The following is a 23,741-nucleotide window of genomic DNA, read 5'->3' as shown; positions in this document are numbered from 1 at the left end:
AAGTGAAGTGGATGAAGTAACTGAGGCCCAGAGAAGTGAAGTGACTTGCCCAAAGTCACACGGCTGACAATTGGCGGAGCCGGGATTCGAACCCATGACCTCTGACTCCAAAGCCCGGGCTCTTCCCACTGAGCCGCTTCTCTAAGATGAGGTTGGACACAGCCCCTCTCCCATAGGGGCTCGCGGTCTCAGTCCCCATTTTACAGATGAGGGAACCGAGGCACAGAGAAGGGACTTCCCCAAGCCGTAAAGCAGATAAATGGCAGAGCTGGGATTAGAGCCAGGGCTCTAACCACGAGGCCGTGCTTCTTCTCACCGTGGCCTACACTGATTGATGCTATATCAATCAATCGATCATATTTATCGAGCGCTTACTGTGTGCAGAGCACTGTACTAGGCGCTTGGGAAGTCCAAGTTGGCAACATATAGAGGCAGTCCCTACCCAACAGTGGGCTCACAGTCTAGAAGGGGGAGACAGAGAACAAAACCAAACATATTAACAAAATAAAATAAATAGAATAGATATGTACAAGTAAAATAAATAAATAGAGCAATAAATATGTACAAACATACATACATCATCATCATCATCAATCGTATTTATTGAGCGCTTACTGTGTGCAGAGCACTGTACTAAGCGCTTGGGAAGTCCAAGTTGGCAACATATAGAGACGGTCCCTACCCAACAGCGGGCTCACGGTCTAGAACGGGGAGACAGAGAACAAAACCAAACATATTAACAAAATAAAATAGAATAGCTATGTACAAGTAAAATAAATAAATGAGTGATAAATATGTACAAACATACATACATATATACAGGTGCTGTGGGGAAGGGAAGGAGGTAAGACGTGGGGGATGGAGAAGGGGACGAGGGGGAGAGGAAGAATCTGGGTACCTCAAGCGCTTAGTACAGTGCCAAGCGCTTAGCACAGTGCTCTGCACACAGTAAGCGCTCAATAAATACGATTGAATGAATGGAAAGACAGCTGTACAAGCAGATGGGTGACCGTCGATTTCACATGGCTGAGCACCCGTACCCGTGTGAGTGAACATATGCGTGGGCTGAGCCCACAGCTAAGCATTTTTCCACCCATTCGTTCATTCAGTCGTATTTATTGAGCGCTTACCGTGTGCAGAGCACCGTACTAAGCGCTTGGGAAGTACAAGTCGGCAACATATAGAGACGGTCCCTACCCAACAACGGGATTTCCAGGTGGCCCAGCATAAAAAGCCTCTGGATTCTTGGAAAGTAAAGAAAAGCAAGTGATCAGTTTCTATTTTTCAGAGCAGGGAGGAGGTCCTTCCCGTCCCCACAGCACTTGTATATATTTGTCCAGATTTATTACTCTATTTTACTTGTACATATTTACTATTCTATTTATTTTGTTAATGATGTGCATCTAGCTTTACTTCTATTTGTTCTGACGACTTGACACCTGTCCACGTGTTTTGTCTTGTCTGTCTGTAAAATGGGGATTAAGATTGTGAGCCCCACGTGGGACAACCTGATCGCCTTGTAATAATAATAGTAATAATAACAATAATGGCATTTATTAAGCGCTTACTATGTGGAAAGCACTGTTCTAAGCACTGTGGAGGTTACAAGGTGATCAGGTTGTCCCACATCATCATCATCAATCATATTTATTGAGCGCTTACTGTGTGCAGAGCACTGTACTAAGCGCTTGGGAAGTACAAATTGGTAACATATAGAGACAGGGGGCTCACAGTCTTCATCCCCATTTTCCAGATGAGGTCACCGAGGCCCAGAGAAGTGAAGTGATTTGCCCAAAGTCACACGGCTGACACTTGGCAGAGCCGGGATTCGAACCCATGACCTCTGACTCCAAAGCCCGTGCTCTTTCCACTGAGCCATGCTGCTTCTCTATCCTCCCCAGTGCTTAGAACAGTGCTTTGCACATAGTAAGCGCTTAACAAATACCAAAATTATTATTATTTACAGTGCTCTGCACACAGAGGCGCTCAGCACATGCTACTGGGAGAAGCAGCACGGCACGGTGGCTACAGCACGGGCCTTGGGAATCAGAAGGTTATGGGTTCTAATCCTGACTGTACCACTTGTCACAAGTCACTTTACTTCTCTGGACCTCAATACCCTCATCTGTAAAATGGGGATTGCGAGTCTCAACGGGTGTCCAACCCCATTTGCTTGTATCTACCCCAGCGCTTAGTACGGTGCCCGGCACATAGCAAGTGCTTAACAAATGCCATAATTACAATAATAATTATTATCATTCCTGATTGGGCCAAATAAGCTCCCTTCCGCCCACACCACCGGGAAACTGGGTAAAAAGGGCACGCTTTTATTTTCTAGAACAAAGGCTAAAAGACGCAAGTTTGTTTCAGTTTATTTTTAAGAACAAAAAAAAAAAATGTTGTTAAAACATCTACATTATTATCCAGATACTAGACCTTATGAATATTTAATATTAAAGTGTGGTATTCTTAAATTATTAATACACAGACATTTCAAAAGACCGTTAGCCCACAGCTGCCAGGCTGGACCTCCCAGGCTCCCCTGGCCCGGCAGACTGGGCCACAGCAGTTGCCGACCGACTGGCCCAAAATCAAGGTGGGGTCTGGGCCCCTGAAGCGAATCCACCAGGTCACCATCATTTTCCTCATCATTAAAAATCCTTTTCCCCTTTACGTTTCGATCAACTACTACGGCCGGTCAAAGGCGATGGCCCGCTCTCTCTCTCGCGCGCGCGCTCTCCCTCTCTCCATCTGGCCTCCATCCATCGCCCAGCTCGCCGCCCCTCCAAGGGGGTGGCTGGGCGAGGGCACCTCGTGGCTTTTGGGCCCAGGTGCCAACCCCAGCTCTCTGACCAGACCGAAGACTTCCCAATCAGGGCCCAAAAGGCCCCAAAAAGACGTCTTTCTGGCTCATTAGCTCCCGGACATCTGTCCTCTCCCCGGTTCCATCCACCCCTGCCGCCATTCTGCCCCCGTGCAGACTCGACGTTGGCACTCGGGGCCTCCAACCCTCACCCTCGCCCGGGAGAGGGGAAGATGAGAATGAGAAAGCGGCGGAGTGATGGAGAAAGAGGGGGAGGAAGAGAGAAATGAGAGGAAGAGACTTGAGGGGACACTTGATCAGATGCTGGGGGTACAAAGTGGGGCCTGTCCTACGATTACCAAAAACGCATCATTCCCGGCCAGGCTCTCCTCTTCCCCTCTCCGGGGATGGACCAGCAGGAGGACGTTGGGCAGAGGTGGGCGGAACTGCTGCGGCCTCGATCTTCCCAGTCCTCTGCCCTCCGCTTTCCTCGTCGGGTGCCCGGGCACCCGGAGAGGGGAGAAATCCCCACCCCGCCAACCCGGGGGGAAAAAAAAAATCAATCAGGCCAGGCCTGATCCCTTCTCCTTTACCCTCGTTAAAACCGATTTCTTGGATACCACACACATATATAATATTATATAGAGCGATATATTTAATACCTGTGTATATATGCATCACGGGGGCAACATATATACACACTAGAAACAAGGCTGGTGACGAGAAACGGGAACACCACATATCAGGTTATCATAGGATAAACGAATATCGACGCTCACTCTTGCCTCTTCCCCCCGCCCCCAACCCCCCCATCATACCCTAGTGACGACACTAATTCCCCCCTCCCCAAAAAAATACCGCTATCCTCTCCTCTCCCCCTGCCCCGTCGAAGCGCGAGGCCGTGTCGTGTTGGGGGGGAGAAAAAAGGGGTGCATGCCGATGAGGAGAGGGGAAAGAGGGGACCCCCTCTACAGTCAAAATAATATCATCCCCCGCTGCCCAGTGGACGCGGTCATTATATTAGCGACGCACTGCCACTCCGAATTACAAAAAGGAAAAGAAAATATCCATGCTCTCTCCCCTCCCGGAGCCTCGTTTTACCTCCCGGGTGGGGGGCCGGGAAGGAGGACGGGATGAGGGAGGGAGGGGGAGGCCAGAGCGGGCCGGGACTGGAGCCATCGTTTGGTTGACCGGAGGGCCAAAGATGGGAGAGGGTTGGAGTGGGGGGAAGATCCTAGGGGAGGCTAATATAATAATAATAATATCAATATTAATATTCATAATAGTGGTATTTGTTACGCATTTCCTAAGTGCCAAGCACTGTACTAAGCACTGACTGGGCTAGATACAAGATAGTTGGCTTAGACACAGTCCCTGTCCTATATGGGGCATTGGACAGGTGATAACGTCTGTCCCCCCGACTAGATTGTCAGCCCCTTTCATTCATTCATTCATATTTATTGAGCGCTTACTGTGTGCAGAGCACTGTACTAAGCGCTTAGGGAAGTACAAGTTGGCAACATCTTGTGGGCAGGGTGCTTGTCTACCAACTCTGTTACACTATATTCTCTCTCGAGTGCTCAGTACAGTGTTCTGCACACAGTAGGTGCTCAATAAGTACCACTGATTGGGAGTGGGTTTGAGTGAGGAAAAGAGTTTGAGTGGAGAGAGGGTTCCTTCCTTCATTCATCCATTCAGTGGCATTTATTGAGTGCTTACTGTGTGCAGAGCACTGTACTAAGCACTTGGGAAGCACAAGTTGGCAACATCTTGTGGGCGGGGTACTTGTCTACCAACTCTGTTATACTATACTCTCTCGAGTGCTCAGTAACTGTGTGTTCTGCACACAGTAGGTGCTCAATAAGTACCACTGATTGATTGGGAGTGAGTTTGAGTGAGGAAAAGAGTTTGGGTGGAGAGAGGGTTCCTTCCTTCACTCACTCATTCAATGGTATTTATTGAGTGCTTACTGTGTGCAGAGCACTGTACTAAGCGCTTGGGAAGCACAAGTTGGCAACATCTTGTGGGCGGGGTACTTGTCTACCAACTCTGTTATACTATACTCTCTCGAGCGCTCAGTACAGTGTTCTGCACACAGTAGGTGCTCAGTAAGTACCACTGATTGATTAGGAGCGGGTTTGAGTGAGGAAAAGAGTTTGGGTGGAGCGTTCCTTCCTTCCTTCATTCATTCATTAGTATTTATTAAGCGCTGTGTGCAGAGCACTGTACTAAGCGCTTGGGAAGTACAATTTGGCAACATCTAGGGACGGTCCCGACCCAACAACGGGCTTACAGTCTAGAGACCTTCAATCGTGGTGTCGGACACAAACAAGGAAGACTGAGGGGCGGGGGTGATCATCGGAGGGTGGGGTGATCATCGGAGAAAGGCAACCTCTCTCCTTCTCTCCCCCCAGATCCCTACTCTTCCCGCTCCTTGGGAATGGCCCTCTCCACAGCCCCCTCCTCACCACTCTCCTTGCGGGAAGCGAGGCCTCCCCGGGGAGCCGGTGAGGGGGGTGCAGAGCCCAGGTGTGTCCCTGCTCCGGGGAATCAATCAATCAATCGTATTTATTGAGCACTTCCTGGGTGCAGAGCACTGGACTAAGCGCTTGGGAAGTCCAAGTTGGCAACATATAGAGACGGTCCCTACCCAACAGTGGGCTCACAGTCTAAAAGAGTGGGGAAGCGTCCCATGGGCAGAGTGGAGGGGATGGGGGTCCCCGGGAGCGATCCGGGGGTCCCTGAGCCCCTGCTTTCCTCCCTCCCTTGGGATTCCTCAACTTCTCCCGGATCTCCAAACTGGCAACAAGGGCCGCATTTTGCTTCCCGGTCGCTGACCCCACCGGTGGGCCGGGGGTGGACGGAGGTCTGAGCTGTCAGGAGGACTTGGGGAGGACCCAAGGGCAATCCCAATCAATCAACCAATCAATCAATCGTATTTATTGAGCGCTTACTGTGTGCAGAGCGCTGTACTAAGCGCTTGGGAAGTACAAGTTGGTCTCCCCAGACCTACACCCCCCCTCGCCCCCTGCCCAACAGAAACACACACACAAACACACTCTTTGTGCCTCCGGGACACGTGGGCAACCTGCCCCTCTGCCCAACTCTGGCTTTGGGCGAGAGCATCATCATCATCAATCGTATTTATTGAGCGCTTACTGCGTGCAGAGCACTGTACTAAGCGCTTGGGAAGTACAAGTTGGGAACACAGAGCAGAGCAGAGGGTAGGGGGTGGTGGATGGAGAGGAGAGTTGGCTGGGAAAGGCCACATCATCAACTACAGCACTTATTGAGCACCCACTGTGTGCACAGCACTGAACCGGACTCCTTCCCTAAGCAGAACATAATACTGTGATAATAACGACGGCATTTATTAAGCGCTTACTATATGTGCAAAGCACCGTTCTAAGCGCTGGGGAGGTTACAAGGTGATCAGGTTGTCCCACTGGGGGCTCCCAGTCTTAATCCCCCTTTTACAGATGAGGGGACTGAGGCCCAGAGAAGTGAAGTGACGTGCCCAAAGTCACCCAGCTAAGTGGCAGAGCCGGGATTTGAACCCGTGACCTCCGGCTCCGAAGCCCGGGCTCATTCCACCGAGCCACGCTGCTTCGTGGGCCCCACGTGGAGCAGGGACTGCGTCCGACCCGATTATTTTGTATTTATCCCAGCGCTGAGTACGGTGCGTGGCGCCGAGTAAGCGCTTAACAAGTACCACGATTATCATTATCACCATTATTATTATTATCATTATTATTATTAACTGGACACCTACTGTGTACAGAGCACAGTACTGGGGACCGACTGGACACAGAGTCGGGTTTTGTGGGCCGAGTGCTGTACTAGGCGCCTACTGTGGGCAGAATGGTAGTAGATGAAGAGGGGGCCTGGAAATGGACACGGTCCTTGCCTCGGCTTTATCGCTTGGGAGTCCCTCCCAGGGCGGAGGGAGCCGAGGCCTTGGGCTCTAGGAAAAAGGAAGGAAAACACCCTGGAACCAAGGGGAGGGAAGTGGTTCCCAGCCAAGGCCGCCGGCCGGCCGAAGCCCGGCAGGAAGGGGAGCGTCGTCCGAGTGGCTCAACTGAACTGAACACGTCCATGAAGACGTGGGGACCGACGGACAGGCTGATTTGGGAACCCGGGAGATGAGTTGATCAAATCCCGGGGAACTCTTGGCTCTAAAGGGGGCCAAGTGGGAAGAGAGGGCTAGGACTCAGGACACCTGGATTCTGGCTCCAGTTCAGCCACCGGCCCGCTGTGCGTAACCCCGGCTTCACCTCGCTGTGCCTCCCTTTCCTCAGACATCCCTGCCTCCTAGACTGTGAGTTCCCAGCGGGACAGGGACCGCATCCAATCCAACCACCTTCTCTCCGCCCCAGTGCCTGGCACAGCGCTCGGCACAGAGTGAGTGCTGAATAAATAGCCTGATTTAACTGTCTCCGTGGACAACGCCCAGGGCTATATTCCAACAGGGTCTTTGATCCTGCCCTTCTGAGGGTTTTCCCTACTGTCCCACAGGTTTCAAAGCTAAAGGGACCACGAGGCGTTTTGGTGGGGGGGAGTATCTAGCCTCTGGCCATGGGCACACCTCTCTGCCCCTCACTCCTCACTCCACCCCTATCTTCTCCCCAGCCCTCACCCTCTTCGTCCACCCCATGAAAGCGAGAGAAAACCGCCACTGCACGTACCCCTATCTTCTCCCCAGCCCTCACCCTCTTCGTCCACCCCATGAAAGCGAGAGAAAACTGCCACTGCACGTACCCCTATCTTCTCCCCAGCCCTCACCCTCTTCTTCCACCCCATGAACGCGAGAGAAAACTGCCACTGCACGTACCCCATCTTCTCCCCAGCCCTCACCCTCTTCTTCCACCCCATGAAAGCGAGAGAAAACTGCCACTGTACGTACCCCTATCTTCTCCCCAGCCCTCACCCTCTTCTTCCACCCCATGAAAGCGAGAGAAAACTGCCACTGCACGTACCCCTATCTTCTCCCCAGCCCTCACCCTCTTCTTCCACCCCACGAAAGCGAGAGAAAACTGCCACTGCATGTACCCCTATCTTCTCCCCAGCCCTCACCCTCTTCTTCCCCCCCACAAAAGCAAGAGAAAGCTGCCACTGGGAACCCAACGGCAGGGAAAAGAGGCCAAGCCAGAACTGTCCCCGCAAACCAGTCACCCTGGAGACCCCGGGGACCCTAAGATTTGATGTCCCCCACACCATCCCCGCGGCAAGATAACCCACCAGCCCAAGGGAAACGTGGATCTCCCCCCCCCCCCGGGGCTGACCGTGATCCAGCCGGCCAGAGACCCCGCATCCTAGCAGCCTCTAACGGATCCTCCTTCGCCCCACCGCTGAAGACGGGAGAGGACGGCAGCGTGTGATGCAGAGAGACGGGGTCTCTGGCCGGCTCGGATGAGCCCACGCGGGGGGTCAAACGCCGCCGGCCGCACCGCTCGTCTCCCCGGGGAGATGCAGCTCCGGTCTGCCTCGGTGCTCAGGGCGGAGGAGAGGCCGGGCCAAGCCAAACCTCAGGAAGGGAAAGGGTCAAGTTATGGTTTTAGAGAGTCAAAGGGGCGAAGGGTCTTGCCCTTGGGCTCCCCGTAAGGACGGGCCGGAGAACCCAGCTCCGTGGACGAGGCCGGCAGCTGAAAACCGCCCGCCTCCCTCCGCACCAACCCCCCACCCAAAAATGGCCCCTACGTGGAAATTGTATTTTCCCAAGTCGTCCCAGTGGCCTCCGTGCCCCCCACCCCGCCGCCTGCCCCGGCCCCCCGCGGCCCCACTATTTGTCATCCTGCAGTAGGAAGCTGTATTTGCCGAAGTCGTCATCGCGGGGGCACAGCAGCATGTCCTTGCGAGCCTTGGCCACCTTCTGCTTCAACACCTCCCGCCGGTCCAGCCACTCGGTCAGTTCTTCCAGGCCGTGGGCGAAGCGACACTTGTCCGCCTCGGGGCAGGCCTTGGTCTTCTGGAACCTGCCGGGGACGAGGCGGGGTGAGGGGGGACCCGCGGGACAGACGAGGTCCTCGCCCGTCGTGTCCCGCCTCTGGCCCGGATCGCCCTCCCTCCGGCTCAGTGGGAAGGGCACTGGGAGTCAGAGGTCGTGGGTTCTCATCCCGGCTCGGCCGCTTGTCAGCTGTGTGCCTCTGGGCAAGTCAATCAATCAATCAATCAATCAATCGTATTTATTGAGTGCTTACTATGTGCAGAGCACTGTACTAAGCGCTTGGGAAGTACAAATTGGCATCACATAGAGACAGTCCCTACCCAACAGTGGGCTCACAGTCTAAAAGTCACTTCTCTGGGCCTCAGTTACCTCATCTGGAAAATGGGGATGAAGACTGTGAGCCCCCCCGTGGGACCACCTGATCACCTTGTAACCTCCCCAGCGCTTAGAACAGTGCTTTGCACATGGGAAGCGCTTAATAAATGCCATCATTATTATTATTATTATTATTATGTTGCCAACTTGGACTTCCCAAGCGCTTAGTCCAGTGCTCTGCACACAGTAAGCGCTCAATAACAAAATGGGGATGAAGACTGTGAGCCCCCCCCGTGGGACCACCTGATCACCTTGTAACCTCCCCAGCGCTTAGAACAGTGCTTTGCACATGGTAAGCGCTTAATAAATGCCATTATTATTATGGGGATTAAAACTGTGAGCCCTGGGGCTCTCTTCCAGCACTTAGAACAGTGCTTGGCACATACTAAGCACTTAAATGCCCTTCACTCATTCATTCAATCGTATTTATTGAGCGCTTACTGTGTGCAGAGCACTGGACTAGAAGTCCCCCTTCTAGACTGTGAGCCCATTGGTGGGTAGGGACCGTCTCTATATGTTGCCAACTTGTACTTCCCAAGTGCTTAGTACAGTGCTCTGCACACAGTAAGCGCTCAATAAATACAACTGATTGATTGATTGATTGCACTAAGCGCTTGGGAAGTACAAGTTGGCAACATCTAGGGACGATCCCTACCCAACAGTGGGCTCAGTAATATTATTATTATAGTATTTGTTAAGAGCTTTCTATGTGCCAGGCACTGTAATAATAATAATGATGATGACATTTATTAAGCGCTTACTATGTGCAAAGCACTGTTGGATAGATGCACATGGGGCTCACAGTCTTTGTCTCCATTTTACAGATGAGGTAACTGAGGCCCAGAGAAGCGAAGTGACTTGCCCAAAGTCACACAGCTGACAGCCGGGATCAGGACCCCTTCTAGACTGTGAGCCCGTTGTTGGGTAGGGACCGTCTCGATATGTCGCCAACTTGTACTTTCCAAGCGCTTAGTCCAGTGCTCTGCACACAGTAAGCACTCAATAAATACGATTGAATGAATGAATGAACCCATGACCTCTGACTCCCAAGCCTGTGCTCTTTCCACTGAGCCACGCTGCTTCGCTTGGAAAGCACTTGGCAAATACTATATAAGCTATTATCACAAGGGTAGGGAACGGGGAGGGGGGGAGAGAGATGGGAAAACTAAGCGGGAGAGAAATGAGGGGAAAAAACGAGGGGAGAGAGATAATAATAATAGTAATAATAATGGCATTTATTAAGCACTTACTATGTGCAAAGCACTGTTCTAAGCACTGGGGTAGATACAAGGTAATCAAATTGTCCCACATGGGGCTCACAGACAATCCCCATTTTCTAGATGAGGGAACTGAGGCCCAGAGAAGTGAACTGACTTGCCCAAAGTCACACAGCTGACAAGTGGCGGAGCTGGAATTTGAACCCATGACCTCTGACTCCAAAGCCCGGGCCCTTTCCACCGAGCCACGCTGCTTCGCTTAGAAAGCACGTGGCAAATACTATATAAGCTATTATCACAAGGGTAGGGAACGGGCTGGGGGGAGGAGAGAGATGGGGAAACTAAGCTGGGGGAAAAACGAGGGGAGAGAGATGGGAGAACCAATCAATCAATCAATCATATTTATTGAGCGCTTACTGAGTGCAGAGCACTGTACTAAGCACTTGGGAAGTCCAAGCTGGCAACATCTAGAGACGGTCCCTACCCAACAGTGGGCTCACAGTCTAAAAGGGGGAGACAGAGAACAAAACCAAACATACTAACAAAATAAAATAAATAGAATAGATACGCACAAGTAAAGTAAATAAATAAATAGAGTAATAAATATGTACAAACATATACACATATATACAGGTGCTGTGGGGAAGGGAAGGAGGTAAGATGGGGAGGATGGAGGGGGGACAAGGGGGAGAGGGGGAGCGGGAGATGGGAGAACCAATCAATCAATCAATCGTATTTATTGAGTGCTTACTGTGTGCAGAGCACTGTACTAAGCGCTTGGGAAGTACAAGTAGGGCGGGAGAGAGGGGGCAGAGGCCCAGGGGGGAAAGGATGGTGGGGGGAGAGGGGGTCATCATCATCATCATCATCACCACCAGTCGTATTTATTGAGCGCTTACTGTGTGCAGAGCACTGTACTAAGTGCTTGGGAAGTACAAATTAGCAACATATAGAGACAGTCCCTACCCAACAGTGGGCTCACAGTCTAAAAGGGGGAGGCAAAACCAAACATACTAACAAAATAAAATAAATAGAATAGATATGTACAAGTAAAATCAATCAATCAATAGAGTAATAAATATGTACAAACATATATCCATATATACAGGTGCTGTGGGGAAGGGAAGGAGGTAAGATGGGGAGGATGGAAAGGGGGACGAGGGGGTGAGGGGGAGGTGGGAGAACCAATCAATCAATCGTATTTATTGAGCGCTTACTGCGTGCAGAGCACGGTACTAAGCGCTTGGGAAGTACAAGTTGGCAACATATAGAGACAGTCCCTACCCAACAGTGGGCTCACAGCCTAAAAGGGGGAGACAAAACCAAACATACTAACAAAATAAAATAAATAGAATAGATATGTACAAGTAAAATAAATAGAGTAATAAATATGTACAAACATCTATACATAGATACAGGTGCTGTGGGGAAGGGAAGGAGGTAAGATGGGGGGATGGAGAGGGGGACGAGGGGGAGAGGGAGATGGGAGAACCAATCAATCAATCAATCGTCTTTATTGAGCACTTACTGCGTGCAGAGCACTGTACTAAGTGTTTGGGAAGTACAAGTTGGCAACATATAGAGACGGTCCCTACCCAACAGTGGTCTCACAGTCTAAAACAGGGAGACAGAGAACAAAACCAAACATACTAACAAAATAAAATAAATGGAATAGATGTGCACAGATAAAATAAATAAATAGAGTAATAGATATGTACAAACATATATACATATATACAGGTGCTGTGGAGAAGGGAAGGAGGTAAGATGGGGGAGATGGCGAGGGGGACGAGGGGGAAAGGGAGATGGGAGAACCAATCAATCAATCAATCGTATTTATTGAGCGCTTACTGCGTGCAGAGCACTGTACTAAGCGCTTGGGAAGTACAAGTTGGCAACATATAGAGACAGTCCCTACCCAACAGTGGGCTCACAGTCTAAAAGGGGGAGACAGAGAACAAAACCAAACATACTAACAAAATAAAATAAATGGAATAGATGTGCACAAATAAATAAATGAGTAATAAATCTGTACAAACATCTATCCATAGATACAGGTGCTGTGGGGAAGGGAAGGAGGTAAGATGGGGGTCCTGGTACCTGTCACACAGCTGGAATTCACCCATGGGGAAACGGAAGGCCCAGCAGCTGGATTCGCCGTCGGACGTGAAGACCTTCTCTTTGTGCTTCTCCGACTGGATGTGCTGCTGCCACTGCTTCTTGCTGTTGCTGTTCTTCCCGCAGAGCCAGCAGTGGTACCCCATCTGCCCACACCACAGAGCCACGGGGGGCCCGGGGCCCCTCAGCCGCCGGCCCGGCCCGGGGACCCCCTCCGCCCTCCTGGGGACGGCCGCCACGCCGCCCCTCCCGTGGACCACAGGGTCGGGGGGTGCAGCGAGTGAGGACCCAGCCCCCCGCCCCAGCGTGGCTCCGTGGAAAGAGCGCGGGCTTCGGAGGCAGAGGTCATGGGTTCAAGTCACTTGGCCCTTCGGGCAAGTCACTTCACTTCTCTGGGCCTCAGTTACCTCACCTGGAAAATGGGGATGAAGACTGGGAGCCCCCTGTGGGACAACTCGATTGCCTTGTAACCTCCCCAGTGCTCTGCACATAGTAAGTGCTTAATAAATGCCATCATTATTATTATTATTATTCCCACCAGGGCAAGACCCTCACGGCCCCCAGCCCCACCTGGGCCCCTGCCACCTAATAATAGTAATAATTATGGTACTTGTTAAGCACTTACTATGTGCCAAGCCCACGAGGGCAAGACCCTCACGGCCCCCAGCCCCACCTGGGCCCCTGCCACCTAATAATAGTAATAATTACGGTACCTGTTAAGCACTTACTATGTGCCAAGCACCATTCTAAGCACTGGGGTACATACAAGATAATCAGGTTGGACAAATCCCTGTCTCCCATGAGCTCACAGTCTTCATCCCCGTTTTACAGTCGAGGTAACTGAGGCCCAGAAAAGTGAAGTGACTTGCCCGAAGTCACAGAGCAGACACGTTCTGTGGCTCAGCGAAAAGAGCATGGGCTTGGGTGTCGGGGTAATGGGTTCTAATCCCAACCCTGCCACTTGTCAGCTGTGTGACTCTGGGCAGGTCACTTCACTCCCTTAAAGGCCCTACTGAGAGCTCACCTCCTCCAGGAGGCCTTCCCAGACTGAGCCCCTTCCTTCCTCTCCCCCTCGTCCCCCTCTCCATCCCCCTCATCTTACCTCCTTCCCTTCCCCACAGCACCTGTATAGATGTATATATGTTTGTACATATTTATTACTCTATTTATTTATTTATTTTACTTGTACCTATCTATTCTATTTATTTTATTTTGTTAGTATGTTTGGTTTTGTTCTCTGTCTCCCCCTTTTAGACTGTGAGCCCACTGTTGGGTAGGGACTGTCTCTAGATGTCGCCAACTTGGACTTCCCAAGCGCTTAGTCCAGTGCTCTGCACACAGTAAGCACTCAATAAATACGACTGATTGATTGATTGATTCTCTGGGCCTCATCTGTAAAATGGGGATTGAGACTGTGAGCCCCACAGGGGGACAACCTGATCACCTTCTATCCCCCCCAGCGCTTAGAGCAGTGCTTGGCACGTAGGAAGCGCTTAACAAATGCCATTATTATTGGGTGGCGGAGCCAGGATTTGAACGCAGGTCCTTCTAGTCCCGGGCCCGGGTTCTACCCACTAAGCCACGCTGCTTCTCAGGCTGCTCTAAGACCCTGCCCGCTTCGGGTGCCCCCGCCCCCATGGGCATGGGCGGCAGGGGAGTAGGGGGAGGAGAGAGAAGAGCCACAGATGGCACAGAGGGTTGGGGAGGGAGAGAAGGAGGGGGCAAAGTACCATGATGTCGGCATAGTCGGTGGGCATCTGGATCTGCTTCTCTCCTTCCCGGGGCGTCAGTGGGGTCCCCTCCCCGGGCTTGCCCGGGTTATGCTTCTTCAGCCACATGTCGTAGGTCTGCTGCATGTCCAAGACTGCCAAGAGCCGCGGGCTGGTCAGCCCCTTCCCCGCCGCCGGCTTCCCTGGCGTCGGGCAAGGGAGAGGAGCCCCAGGACGCCACCCTGCCCCGACGACCTGTCCCTGTGCCCGCCCCTTCCCCACCGACCCCAGTGGGCTGACCCTCCCAAGACCGAATCCGCTCGCCCAAGGCCACTGGTGACCCCCTTGGGACTCATTCACTCCGTCGCATCTTATTGAGCGCTGACTGTGTCCACAGCACTGTACTAAGCGCTTGGGAGAGTACGGTATAACAATAAATGGACACGTCCCCTGCCCACAGTGAGCTTACGGTCTAGAGGGGGAGACGGACGTTAAAATAAAGGCATAAATTAGAGTTATGTACTCAAGTGCTCTGGGCTGGTTGCGAGGGTTCCCCCTTCTAGACTGTGAGCCCGCTGTTGGGTAGGGACAGTCTCTAGATGTTGCCAGCTTGTACTTCCCAAGCGCTTAATACAGTGCTCTGCAAGTGCTCAGTAAATACGATTGATTGATTGAGGGTGAATAAAGGGAGCAAGACAGGGGTCCCCAGCTCTCTCCGGCCCGCTGCCCTGCCTGGGGCTCTGCTGTCATGCATTTTTTTTTTATGGTAGCCCCCGCCTTCCTCTCCCCCTCCTCCCCCTCTCCATCCCCCCATCTTACCTCCTTCCCTTCCCCACAGCACCTGTATACATGTATATATGCTTGTACATATTTATTACTCTATTTATTTATTTATTTATTTAATTTGTACGTATCTATTCTATTTATTTTATTTTGTTAGTATGTTTGGTTTTGTTCTCTGTCCCCCCCCTTTTAGACTGTGAGCCCACTGTTGGGTAGGGACTGTCTCTAGATGTTGCCAATTTGTACTTCCCAAGCGCTTAGTACAGTGCTCTGCACATAGTAAGCGCTCAATAAATATGATTGATGATGATGATGATGACAGAGGAGGAGACAGACATTAAAATAAAGAAATAAATTAGAGTTATGTACTCAGGTGCTCTGGGCTGGTTGCGAGGGTTCCCCCTTCTAGACTTCAAGGCCCTACTGAGAGCTCACCTCCTCCAGGAGGCCTTCCCACACTCAGCCCCTTCCTTCCTCTCCCCCTTGTCCCCCTTTCCATCCCCCCATCTTACCTCCTTCCCTTCCCCACAGCACCTGTATATATGTATATATGTTTGTACATATTTATTACTCTATTTTACTTGTACATATCTATTCTATTTATTTTATTTTGTTAGTATGTTTGGTTTTGTTCTCTGTCTCCCCCTTTTAGACTGTGAGCCCATTGTTGGGTAGGGACCGTCTCTAGATGTTGCCAACGTGTACTTCCCAAGCGCTTAGTACAGTGCTCTGCACACAGTAAGCGCTCAATAAATACGATTGATTGATTGATTTTATTTGGTTAATATGTTCTGTTTTGTTGCCTGTCTCCCCCTTCTAGACTGTGAGCCCGCTGTTGGGTAGGGACTGTCTCTAGATGTTGCCCATGTGTACTTCCCAAGCGCTTAGTCCAGTGCTCTGCACACAGTAAGCGCTCGATAAATATGATTGATTGATTTTATTTGGTTAATATGTTCTGTTTTGTTGCCTGTCTCCCCCTTCTAGACTGTGAGCCCGCTGTTGGGTCGGGACCGTCTCTCGATGTTGCCAACTTGGACTTCCCAAGCGCTCAGTCCAATATTATTATTATTACTCTATTTATTTATTTATTTATTTTGCTTGTGCATATCTATTCTATTTATTTTATTTTGTTAGTATGTTTCATTTTGTTCTCTGTCTCCCCCTTTTAGACTGCGAGCCCACTGTTGGGTAGGGACCGTCTCTAGATGTTGCCAATCTGCACTTCCCAAGTGCTTAGCCCAGTGCTCTGCCCACAGTAAGCGCTCAATAAGTACGATTGATGATGATGATGACAGTCCAGTGCTCTGCACACAGGAAGCGCTCGATAAACACGATCGAACGAACGAATGGATCGGGCAGCGTGTCGGCATGGCGGGCTGGGGGTCGTGAGCCAGGTGTGTCCCGGGAGACCACAATAAAGGGTGGACTGGAGGCGTGGGCAGGAGCATGTGCTGGGCAGTGCCCAGTCTACCCTCGCTCAATCAGTCAATCAATCAATCAATCGTATTTATTGAGCGCTTACTATGTGCAGAGCACTGTACTAAGCGCTTGGGAAGTACAAATTGGCATCACATAGAGACAGTCCCTACCCAACAGTGGGCTCACAGTCTAAAAGGGGGAGACAGGGAACAGAACCAAACATACCAACAAAATAAAATAAGTAGGATAGAAATGTACAAGTAAAATAAATAAATAAATAGAGTAATAAATATGTACAACCATATATACATATATACAGGTGCTGTGGGGAAGGGAAGGAGGTAAGACGGGGGGATGGAGAGGGGGACGAGGGGGAGAGGAAAGAAGGGGCTCAGTCTGGGAAGGCCTCCTGGAGGAGGTGAGCTCTCAGCAGGGCCTTGAAGGGAGGAAGAGAGCTAGCTTGGCGGAGGGGCAGAGGGATTGGGGGCATTCCAGGCCCCGGGGGATGACGTGGGCCGGGGGTCGACGGCGGGACAGGCGAGAGCGAGGTACGGTGAGGAGATTAGCGGTGGAGGAGCGGAGGGTGCGGGCTGGGCTGGAGAAGGACAGAAGGGAGGTGAGGTAGGAGGGGGCGAGGGGATGGATGGACAGCCTGGAAGCCCAGGGTGAGGAGTTTCTGTCTGATGCGCAGATTGATCGGTAGCCATTGGAGGTTTTTGAGGAGGGGAGTGATATGTCCAGAGCGTTTCTGGACAAAGATAATCCGGGCAGCAGCATGAAGTATGGGACAGCTCAGACACTCACTCTTGTTTTCCTTCATGAAGGTCCACATGTCCCTCTCCTCGGGGCTGTGGGCGAAGGAACAGTTTCCCACGTACTGGCATTTGCGGCCGTTCTGGGCGTGGATGCACAGCTGTCCGGAGAAACGCAGGCTGTCGTGAGTGACCGGACCCCCCCCCGCCCCCCCCAAATCCCCGCTGCCTCGCCGCCTCCCCCCATGTCCCTGGAAAGGGGCAGCAAATGCCCGGTCCTTGCCCCCGATCCCGCCGACTCTAGGGCTCTTTTTCTATGCCAGACGCTTTACTACGTGCTGGGGTAGATACTAATAATGATGGCATTTGTTAAGCGCTTACTCTGTGCAAAGCACTGTTCTAAGCGCTAATCAGGTTGTCCCACAAAAGGGTCACAGTTTTAATCCCCATTTTACAGGTGAGGGAACTGAGGCCCAGAGAAGGGACTTGCCCAGACTCACACAACTGACAGGATTTGAACCCCTGACCTCTGACTCCAAAGTCCATGCTCTTTCCACTGAAGCTAATCAGGTTGGACAAAGTCCCTGTCCCACACGGGTTTCACAGGATTAATCCCCATTTTACAGCTGAGGGAACGAGGCCCGGAGAAGTCAAGTGACTGGCCCAAGGTCACACAGCAGACAATAATAATACTGATGGTCTTTTGTTAAGCGCTTACTATGTGCAAAGCCCTGTTCTAAGCGCTGGGCAGGTTGCAAGGTAATCAGGTTGTCCCACAAAAGGGTCACAGTTTTAATCCCCATTTTACAGATGAGGGAACTGAGGCCCAGAGAAGGGACTTGCCCAGAGTCACACAGCTGACAGGATTTGAACCCCTGACCTCTGACTCCAAAGTCCATGCCCTTTCCACTTAATCAGGTTGGACAGAGTCCCCGTCCCACACGGGGCTCACAGGATTAATCCCCATTTTACAGCTGAGGGAACGAGGCCCGGGGAAGTCAAGTGACTGGCCCAAGGTCACACAGCAGACAATAATAATAATGATGGTATTTTGTTAAGCGCTTACTATGTGCAAAGCACTGTTCTAAGCGCTGGGGGGATGCAAAGCAATCAAGTTGTCCCACGTGGGGCTTACAACCTTAATCCCCATTTTACAGCTGAGGGAACGAGGCCCAGAGAAGTCAAGTGACTGGCCCAAGGTCACACAGCAGACAATAATAATAATGATGGTATTTTGTTAAGCGCTTACTATGTGCAAAGCCCTGTTCTAAGCACTGGGGGGATACACAGTTGTCCCACGTGGGGCCTACAATCTTAATCCCCATTTTACAGATGAGGGAACTGAGGCCCCGAGAAGTGAAGTGACTTGCCCAAAGTCACACAGCTGACAGTTGGCAGAGCCGGGATTTGAACCCATGACCTCCGCCTCCAAAGCCCGGGCTCTTCCACTGAGCCGCGCCGCTTCTCTAGCGACAAGTGGCAGGGCCTGAATGAGAACTCGTATCCTTCAGACCCTCAGGCCCATGCTCTAACCACTAGCCCACGCTGCTTCTCTTAATCATAACGATGGCATTTGTTAAAGCGCTTACTATGTGCGAAGCGCTGTTCTAAGCGCTGGGGAGGCTACAAGGTGATCAGGTTGTCCCACTTGGGGCTCACAGTCTTCATCCCCATTTTCCCGATGAGGTAACTGAGGCCCAGAGAAGTGAAGTGACTGGCCCAAAGTCACACAGCTGACAGTTGGCGGAGCCGGGATTTGAACCCGTGACCTCTGACTCCAAAGCCCGGGCTTGTTCCACTGAACCACGCTGCTTCTCTCCCCTCCCGCCCCCGCAGCCTCCACTGCGGCGTGGACCTCCGTGCCTCCCCTGGGGGCCCTGTGCTGCCCTCCCGCCCATTTCAATCCCGACTCTGCCACGTGTCTGCTGTGTGACCTCGGGCAAGTCACTTCGCTTCTCTGAGCCTCAGTTCCCTCATCTGTAAAATGGGGATGAAGACTGTGAGCCCCACGGGGGACAACTTGATCACCTTGTATCCTCCCCAGCGCTTAGAACAGTGCTCTGCACATAGTAAGTGCTTAACAAATGCCATCATTATTTATTTATTATTTACCTATTTATTTTATTTTGTTAGTATGTTTGGTTTTGTTGTCTGTCTCCCCCTTTTAGACTGTGAGCCCACTGCTGGGTAGGGACTGTCTCTAGATGTTGCCAACTTGGACTTCCCAAGCGCTTAGCACAGTGCTCTGCACACAGTAAGCGCTCAATAAATACGATTGATTGATTGATTGATTGATTTCACTAGCCCGGGTGGCCGCCCCTCCCTCCCGCGCTGCACACAGTAAGCACTCAATAAATACGATTGATTGATGGATTCATTCAATCGTATTTATTGAGTGCTTACTGTGTGCAGAGCACTGTACTAAGCGCTTAGGAAGTATTGATTGTCTCTGTATGTTGCCAACTTGTACCTCCCAAGCGCTTAGCACAGTGCTCTGCACACAGTAAGCGCTCAATAGATACGATTGATTGATTGATTTCACTAGCCCGGGTGGCCGCCCCTCCCTCCCGCTCTGCACACAGTAAGCACTCAATAAATACGATCGATTGATGGATGGATTGACTGTCTCTATATGTTGCCAACTTGTACCTCCCAAGCGCTTAGCCCAGTGCTCTGCACACAGTAAGCGCTCAATAAATACGATTGATTGATTGATTTCACTAGCCCGGGTGGCCGCCCCTCCCTCCCGCTCTGCACACAGTAAGCACTCAATAAATACGATCGATTGATGGATTGATTGACTGTCTCTATATGTTGCCAACTTGTACCTCCCAAGCGCTTAGTCCAGTGCTCTGCACACAGTAAGCGCTCAATAAATACGATTGATTGATTGATTGATTTCACTAGCCCGGGTGGCCGCCCCTCCCTCCCGCTCTGCACACAGTAAGCACTCAATAAATACGATCGATTGATTGACGGATTGATTGACTGTCTATATGTTGCCAACTTGTACCTCCCAAGCGCTTAGTCCAGTGCTCTGCACACAGTAAGCGCTCAATAAATACAATTGATTGATTGATTGATTGATTTCACTAGCCCGGGTGGCCACCCCACCCTCCCGCTCTGCACACAGTAAGCACTCAATAAATACAATCAATTGATGGATTGATTGACTGTCTCTATATGTTGCCAACTTGTACCTCCCAAGCGCTTAGTCCAGTGCTCTGCACACAGTAAGCGCTCAATAGATACAATTGATTGATTGATTGATTTCACTAGCCCCGTTTGGCCGCCCCTCCCTCCCGCTCTGCACACAGTAAGCACTCAATAAATACAACTGATTGATGGATTGATTGATTGACTGTCTATATGTTGCCAACTTGTACCTCCCAAGCACTTAGTCCAGTGCTCTGCACAGAGTAAGCGCTCAATAAATACGATTGATTGATTGATTGATTGATTTATTTCACTAGCCCGGGTGGCCGCCCCTCCCTCCCGCTCTGCACACAGTAAGCACTCAATAAATACGATCGATTGATGGATTGATTGACTGTCTCTATATGTTTGCCAACTTGTACCTCCCAAGCGCTTAGTCCAGTGCTCTGCACACAGTAAGCGCTCAATAAATACGATTGATTGATTGATTGATTGATTTCACTAGCCCGGGTGGCCGCCCCTCCCTCCCGCTCTGCACACAGTAAGCACTCAATAAATACGATCGATTGATGGATTGATTGACTGTCTCTATACGTTGCCAACTTGTACCTCCCAAGCGCTTAGTCCAGTGCTCTGCACAGAGTAAGCGCTCAATAAATACGATTGATTGATTGATTGATTGATTTCACTAGCCCGGGTGGCCGCCCCTCCCTCCTGCTCTGCACACAGTAAGCACTCAATAAATACGATCGATTGATGGATTGATTGACTGTCTCTATATGTTGCCAACTTGTACCTCCCAAGCGCTTAGTCCAGTGCTCTGCACACAGTAAGCGCTCAATAAATACGATTGATTGATTGATTGATTTCACTAGCCCGGGTGGCCGCCCCTCCCTCCCGCTCTGCACACAGTAAGCACTCAATAAATACGATCGATTGATGGATTGATTGACTGTCTCTATACGTTGCCAACTTGTACCTCCCAAGCGCTTAGCCCAGTGCTCTGCACACGGTAAGCGCTCAATAGATACGATTGATTGATTGATTGATTTCCCTAGCCCGCGTGGCCGCCCCTCCCTCCCGCCCCGGGGGTCCGGGGAGGCGGCTCACGTCGTACTGCTGCGGGAAGTTCCGGATGTTGGGCAGCGGGCGGACGGACACCCACTTTCTCTTGACTTTGGACATGACCAGAAGAACTCGCCGCTCCTTGGTCCAGCTGCGGGGTGCGGAGTCGGGGGCGGTGAGTAGGTGCGGGGGTCCCCGGGCCCCCCACCCACCCCCAACGAGGCGGACTTTGGAGCGTACTGGCCCACCCGGAGGCCCCGGGCCCCCCTCACCAGTGCTGGGCCTTGGCGCTGCAGTACTTCAGGTCCTTGTCGGGCTCCACAACCTGGCCGTTCCTCCAGCACTGGCCGCACACAAACTTCATCTGCAGGTCGAAGGTGCTGGGCGGGACGCCCCGCAAGGAGATCTGGACCGGGCGGCAATAATCATCACCATTACGGCATTTGATAAGCACTTACTTTACGCCAAGCACTGTACTGAGCGCTGGGGTGGATACAAGCAAATCAGGTTGGACCCAGTCCCTGTCCCGTGTGGGGCTCACGGTCTTAATCCCCACTTTCTACATGAGGTAACCGAGGCCCAGAGAAGGGAAGTGACTTCCCCAAGGCCACACGGCAGACAAGTGCCAATCCGCCAAGCTCGCTCTCTTCTTCCCTTCAAGGCCCCACTGAGAGCTCACCTCCTCCAGGAGGCCTTCCCACACTCAGCCCCTTCCTTCCTCTCCCCCTCGTCCCCCTCTCCATCCCCCCATCTTACCTCCTTCTCTTCCCCACAGCACCTGTATATATGTATATATGTTTGTACATATTTATTACTCTATTTATTTTACTTGTACATATCTATTCTATTTATTTTATTTTGTTAGTATGTTTGGTTTTGTTCTCTGTCTCCCCCTTTTAGACTGAGAGCCCACTGTTGGGTAGGGACCGTCTCTAGATGTTGCCAACTGGTACTTCCCAAGCGCTTAGTACAGTGCTCTGCACACAGTGAGCGCTCAATAAGTACGATTGATTGATTGATTGATTGAAGTGGCAGGGCTTGGATTAATAGTAATAATAATGATGGCATTTATTAAGCACTTACTATGTGCAAAGCACTGTTCTAAGCGCTGGATTAGAACCCACGACCTTCTGACCCCCAGGCCTGTGCTCTATTATGCCATGCTGCTTCCCAGCATGGGAAGAAGCAGTGTGGCTCAGTGGAAAGAGCCCAGGCTTTGGAGTCAGAGGTTCAAATCCCGGCTCCGCCAACTGTCAGCTCTGTGACTTTGGGCAAGTCGCTTCACTTCTCTGGGCCTCAGTGACCTCATCTGGAAAATGGGAATGAAGACTGTGAGCCCCCTTTGGGACAACCTGATCACCTTGTAACCTCCCCAGCGCTTAGAACGGTGCTTTGCACATAGTAAGCGCTTAACAAATACCATTATTATTATTATTATTATGGGACAGAGGCTGAGTGTCTCCCCGCCAGCCCGGTGGTGGGGTCTGTCACCCAGTCGCATCCCCCGTCCCCTCCCGGGCCCAGCCAGAGGCCCCGGGCTGATGTTCCAGGACCCTAAAGGCAATAAAAGCATTATTATTTATGCATATTAATGTCTCCCCCCTAGACTATAAATCCACTGTGGGCAGGGAACGTGTCTGTTATATTGTTATAATAATGATGGCATTTGTTAAGCGCTTACTATGTGCAAAGCTCTGTTCTAAGCGCTGGGGAGGTTACAAGGTGATCAGGTTGTCCCTCGTGGAGCTCACAGTCTTAATCCCCATTCATTCAATTGTATTTATTGAGCGCTTACTGTGTGTAGAGCACTGGGCTAAGCGCTTGGGAAGTCCAAGTTGGCAACATATAGAGACGGTCCCTACCCAACAGTGGGTTCACAGTCTAGCAGGGGGAGACAGAGAACAAAACAAAACATATTAACAAAATAAAATAAATAGAATAAATACGTACAAATAAAATAAATAAGTAGAGTAGTAAATCCATACAAACATATACACATCAATCAATCAATCGTATTTGAGCGCTTACTGTGTGCAGAGCACTGTACTAAGCGCTTGGGAAGTCCAAGTTGGCAACATATAGAGACAGTCCCTACCCAACAGTGGGCTCACAGTCTAGAAGGGGAAAACAGAGAAAAAAATATTTTAACAAAATAAAATAAATAGCTCGGGGTGTCGCGTAACTAGTTAACAATCAATCAATCATTTATGAGCGCTTACTGTGTGCAGAGCACTGTACTAAGCGCTTGGGAAGTACACGTTGGCAACATATAGAGACAGTCCCTACCCAACAGTGGGCTCACAGTCTAGAAGGGGAAAACAGAGAACAAAATATTTTAACAAAATAAAATAAATAGCTCGGGGGGTCGTGTAACTAGTTAACAATCAATCAATCATATTT

General features: G+C 50.9%; 1 protein-coding gene across 5 annotated transcripts in view; it reads right to left on the bottom strand.

Moving 5' to 3' along the window:
- Positions 1–8,568: 8,568 nt before the first annotated feature.
- Positions 8,569–23,741, bottom strand: part of ZC3H7B (zinc finger CCCH-type containing 7B) — a 52,693-nt gene continuing 37,520 nt past the window's right edge. For all 5 annotated transcript variants that reach the window (XM_038756348.1, XM_038756351.1, XM_038756347.1 and 2 more), the window contains 6 exons: positions 21,614–21,747; positions 21,387–21,492; positions 17,173–17,281; positions 14,188–14,321; positions 12,440–12,603; positions 8,569–8,775 (listed from right to left, as the gene is read on the bottom strand). In XM_038756348.1, coding sequence (XP_038612276.1) covers positions 8,583–8,775; positions 12,440–12,603; positions 14,188–14,321; positions 17,173–17,281; positions 21,387–21,492; positions 21,614–21,747 — 840 coding nt within the window. In that variant the 3' untranslated portion in view covers positions 8,569–8,582. The remainder of the gene's footprint in view (positions 8,776–12,439; positions 12,604–14,187; positions 14,322–17,172; positions 17,282–21,386; positions 21,493–21,613; positions 21,748–23,741) is intronic.

Source organism: Tachyglossus aculeatus, chromosome 14, assembly GCF_015852505.1.
Source record: "Tachyglossus aculeatus isolate mTacAcu1 chromosome 14, mTacAcu1.pri, whole genome shotgun sequence".
NCBI lineage: Eukaryota > Metazoa > Chordata > Mammalia > Monotremata > Tachyglossidae > Tachyglossus > Tachyglossus aculeatus.
This window is presented reverse-complemented; position numbering and strand designations above follow the sequence as displayed.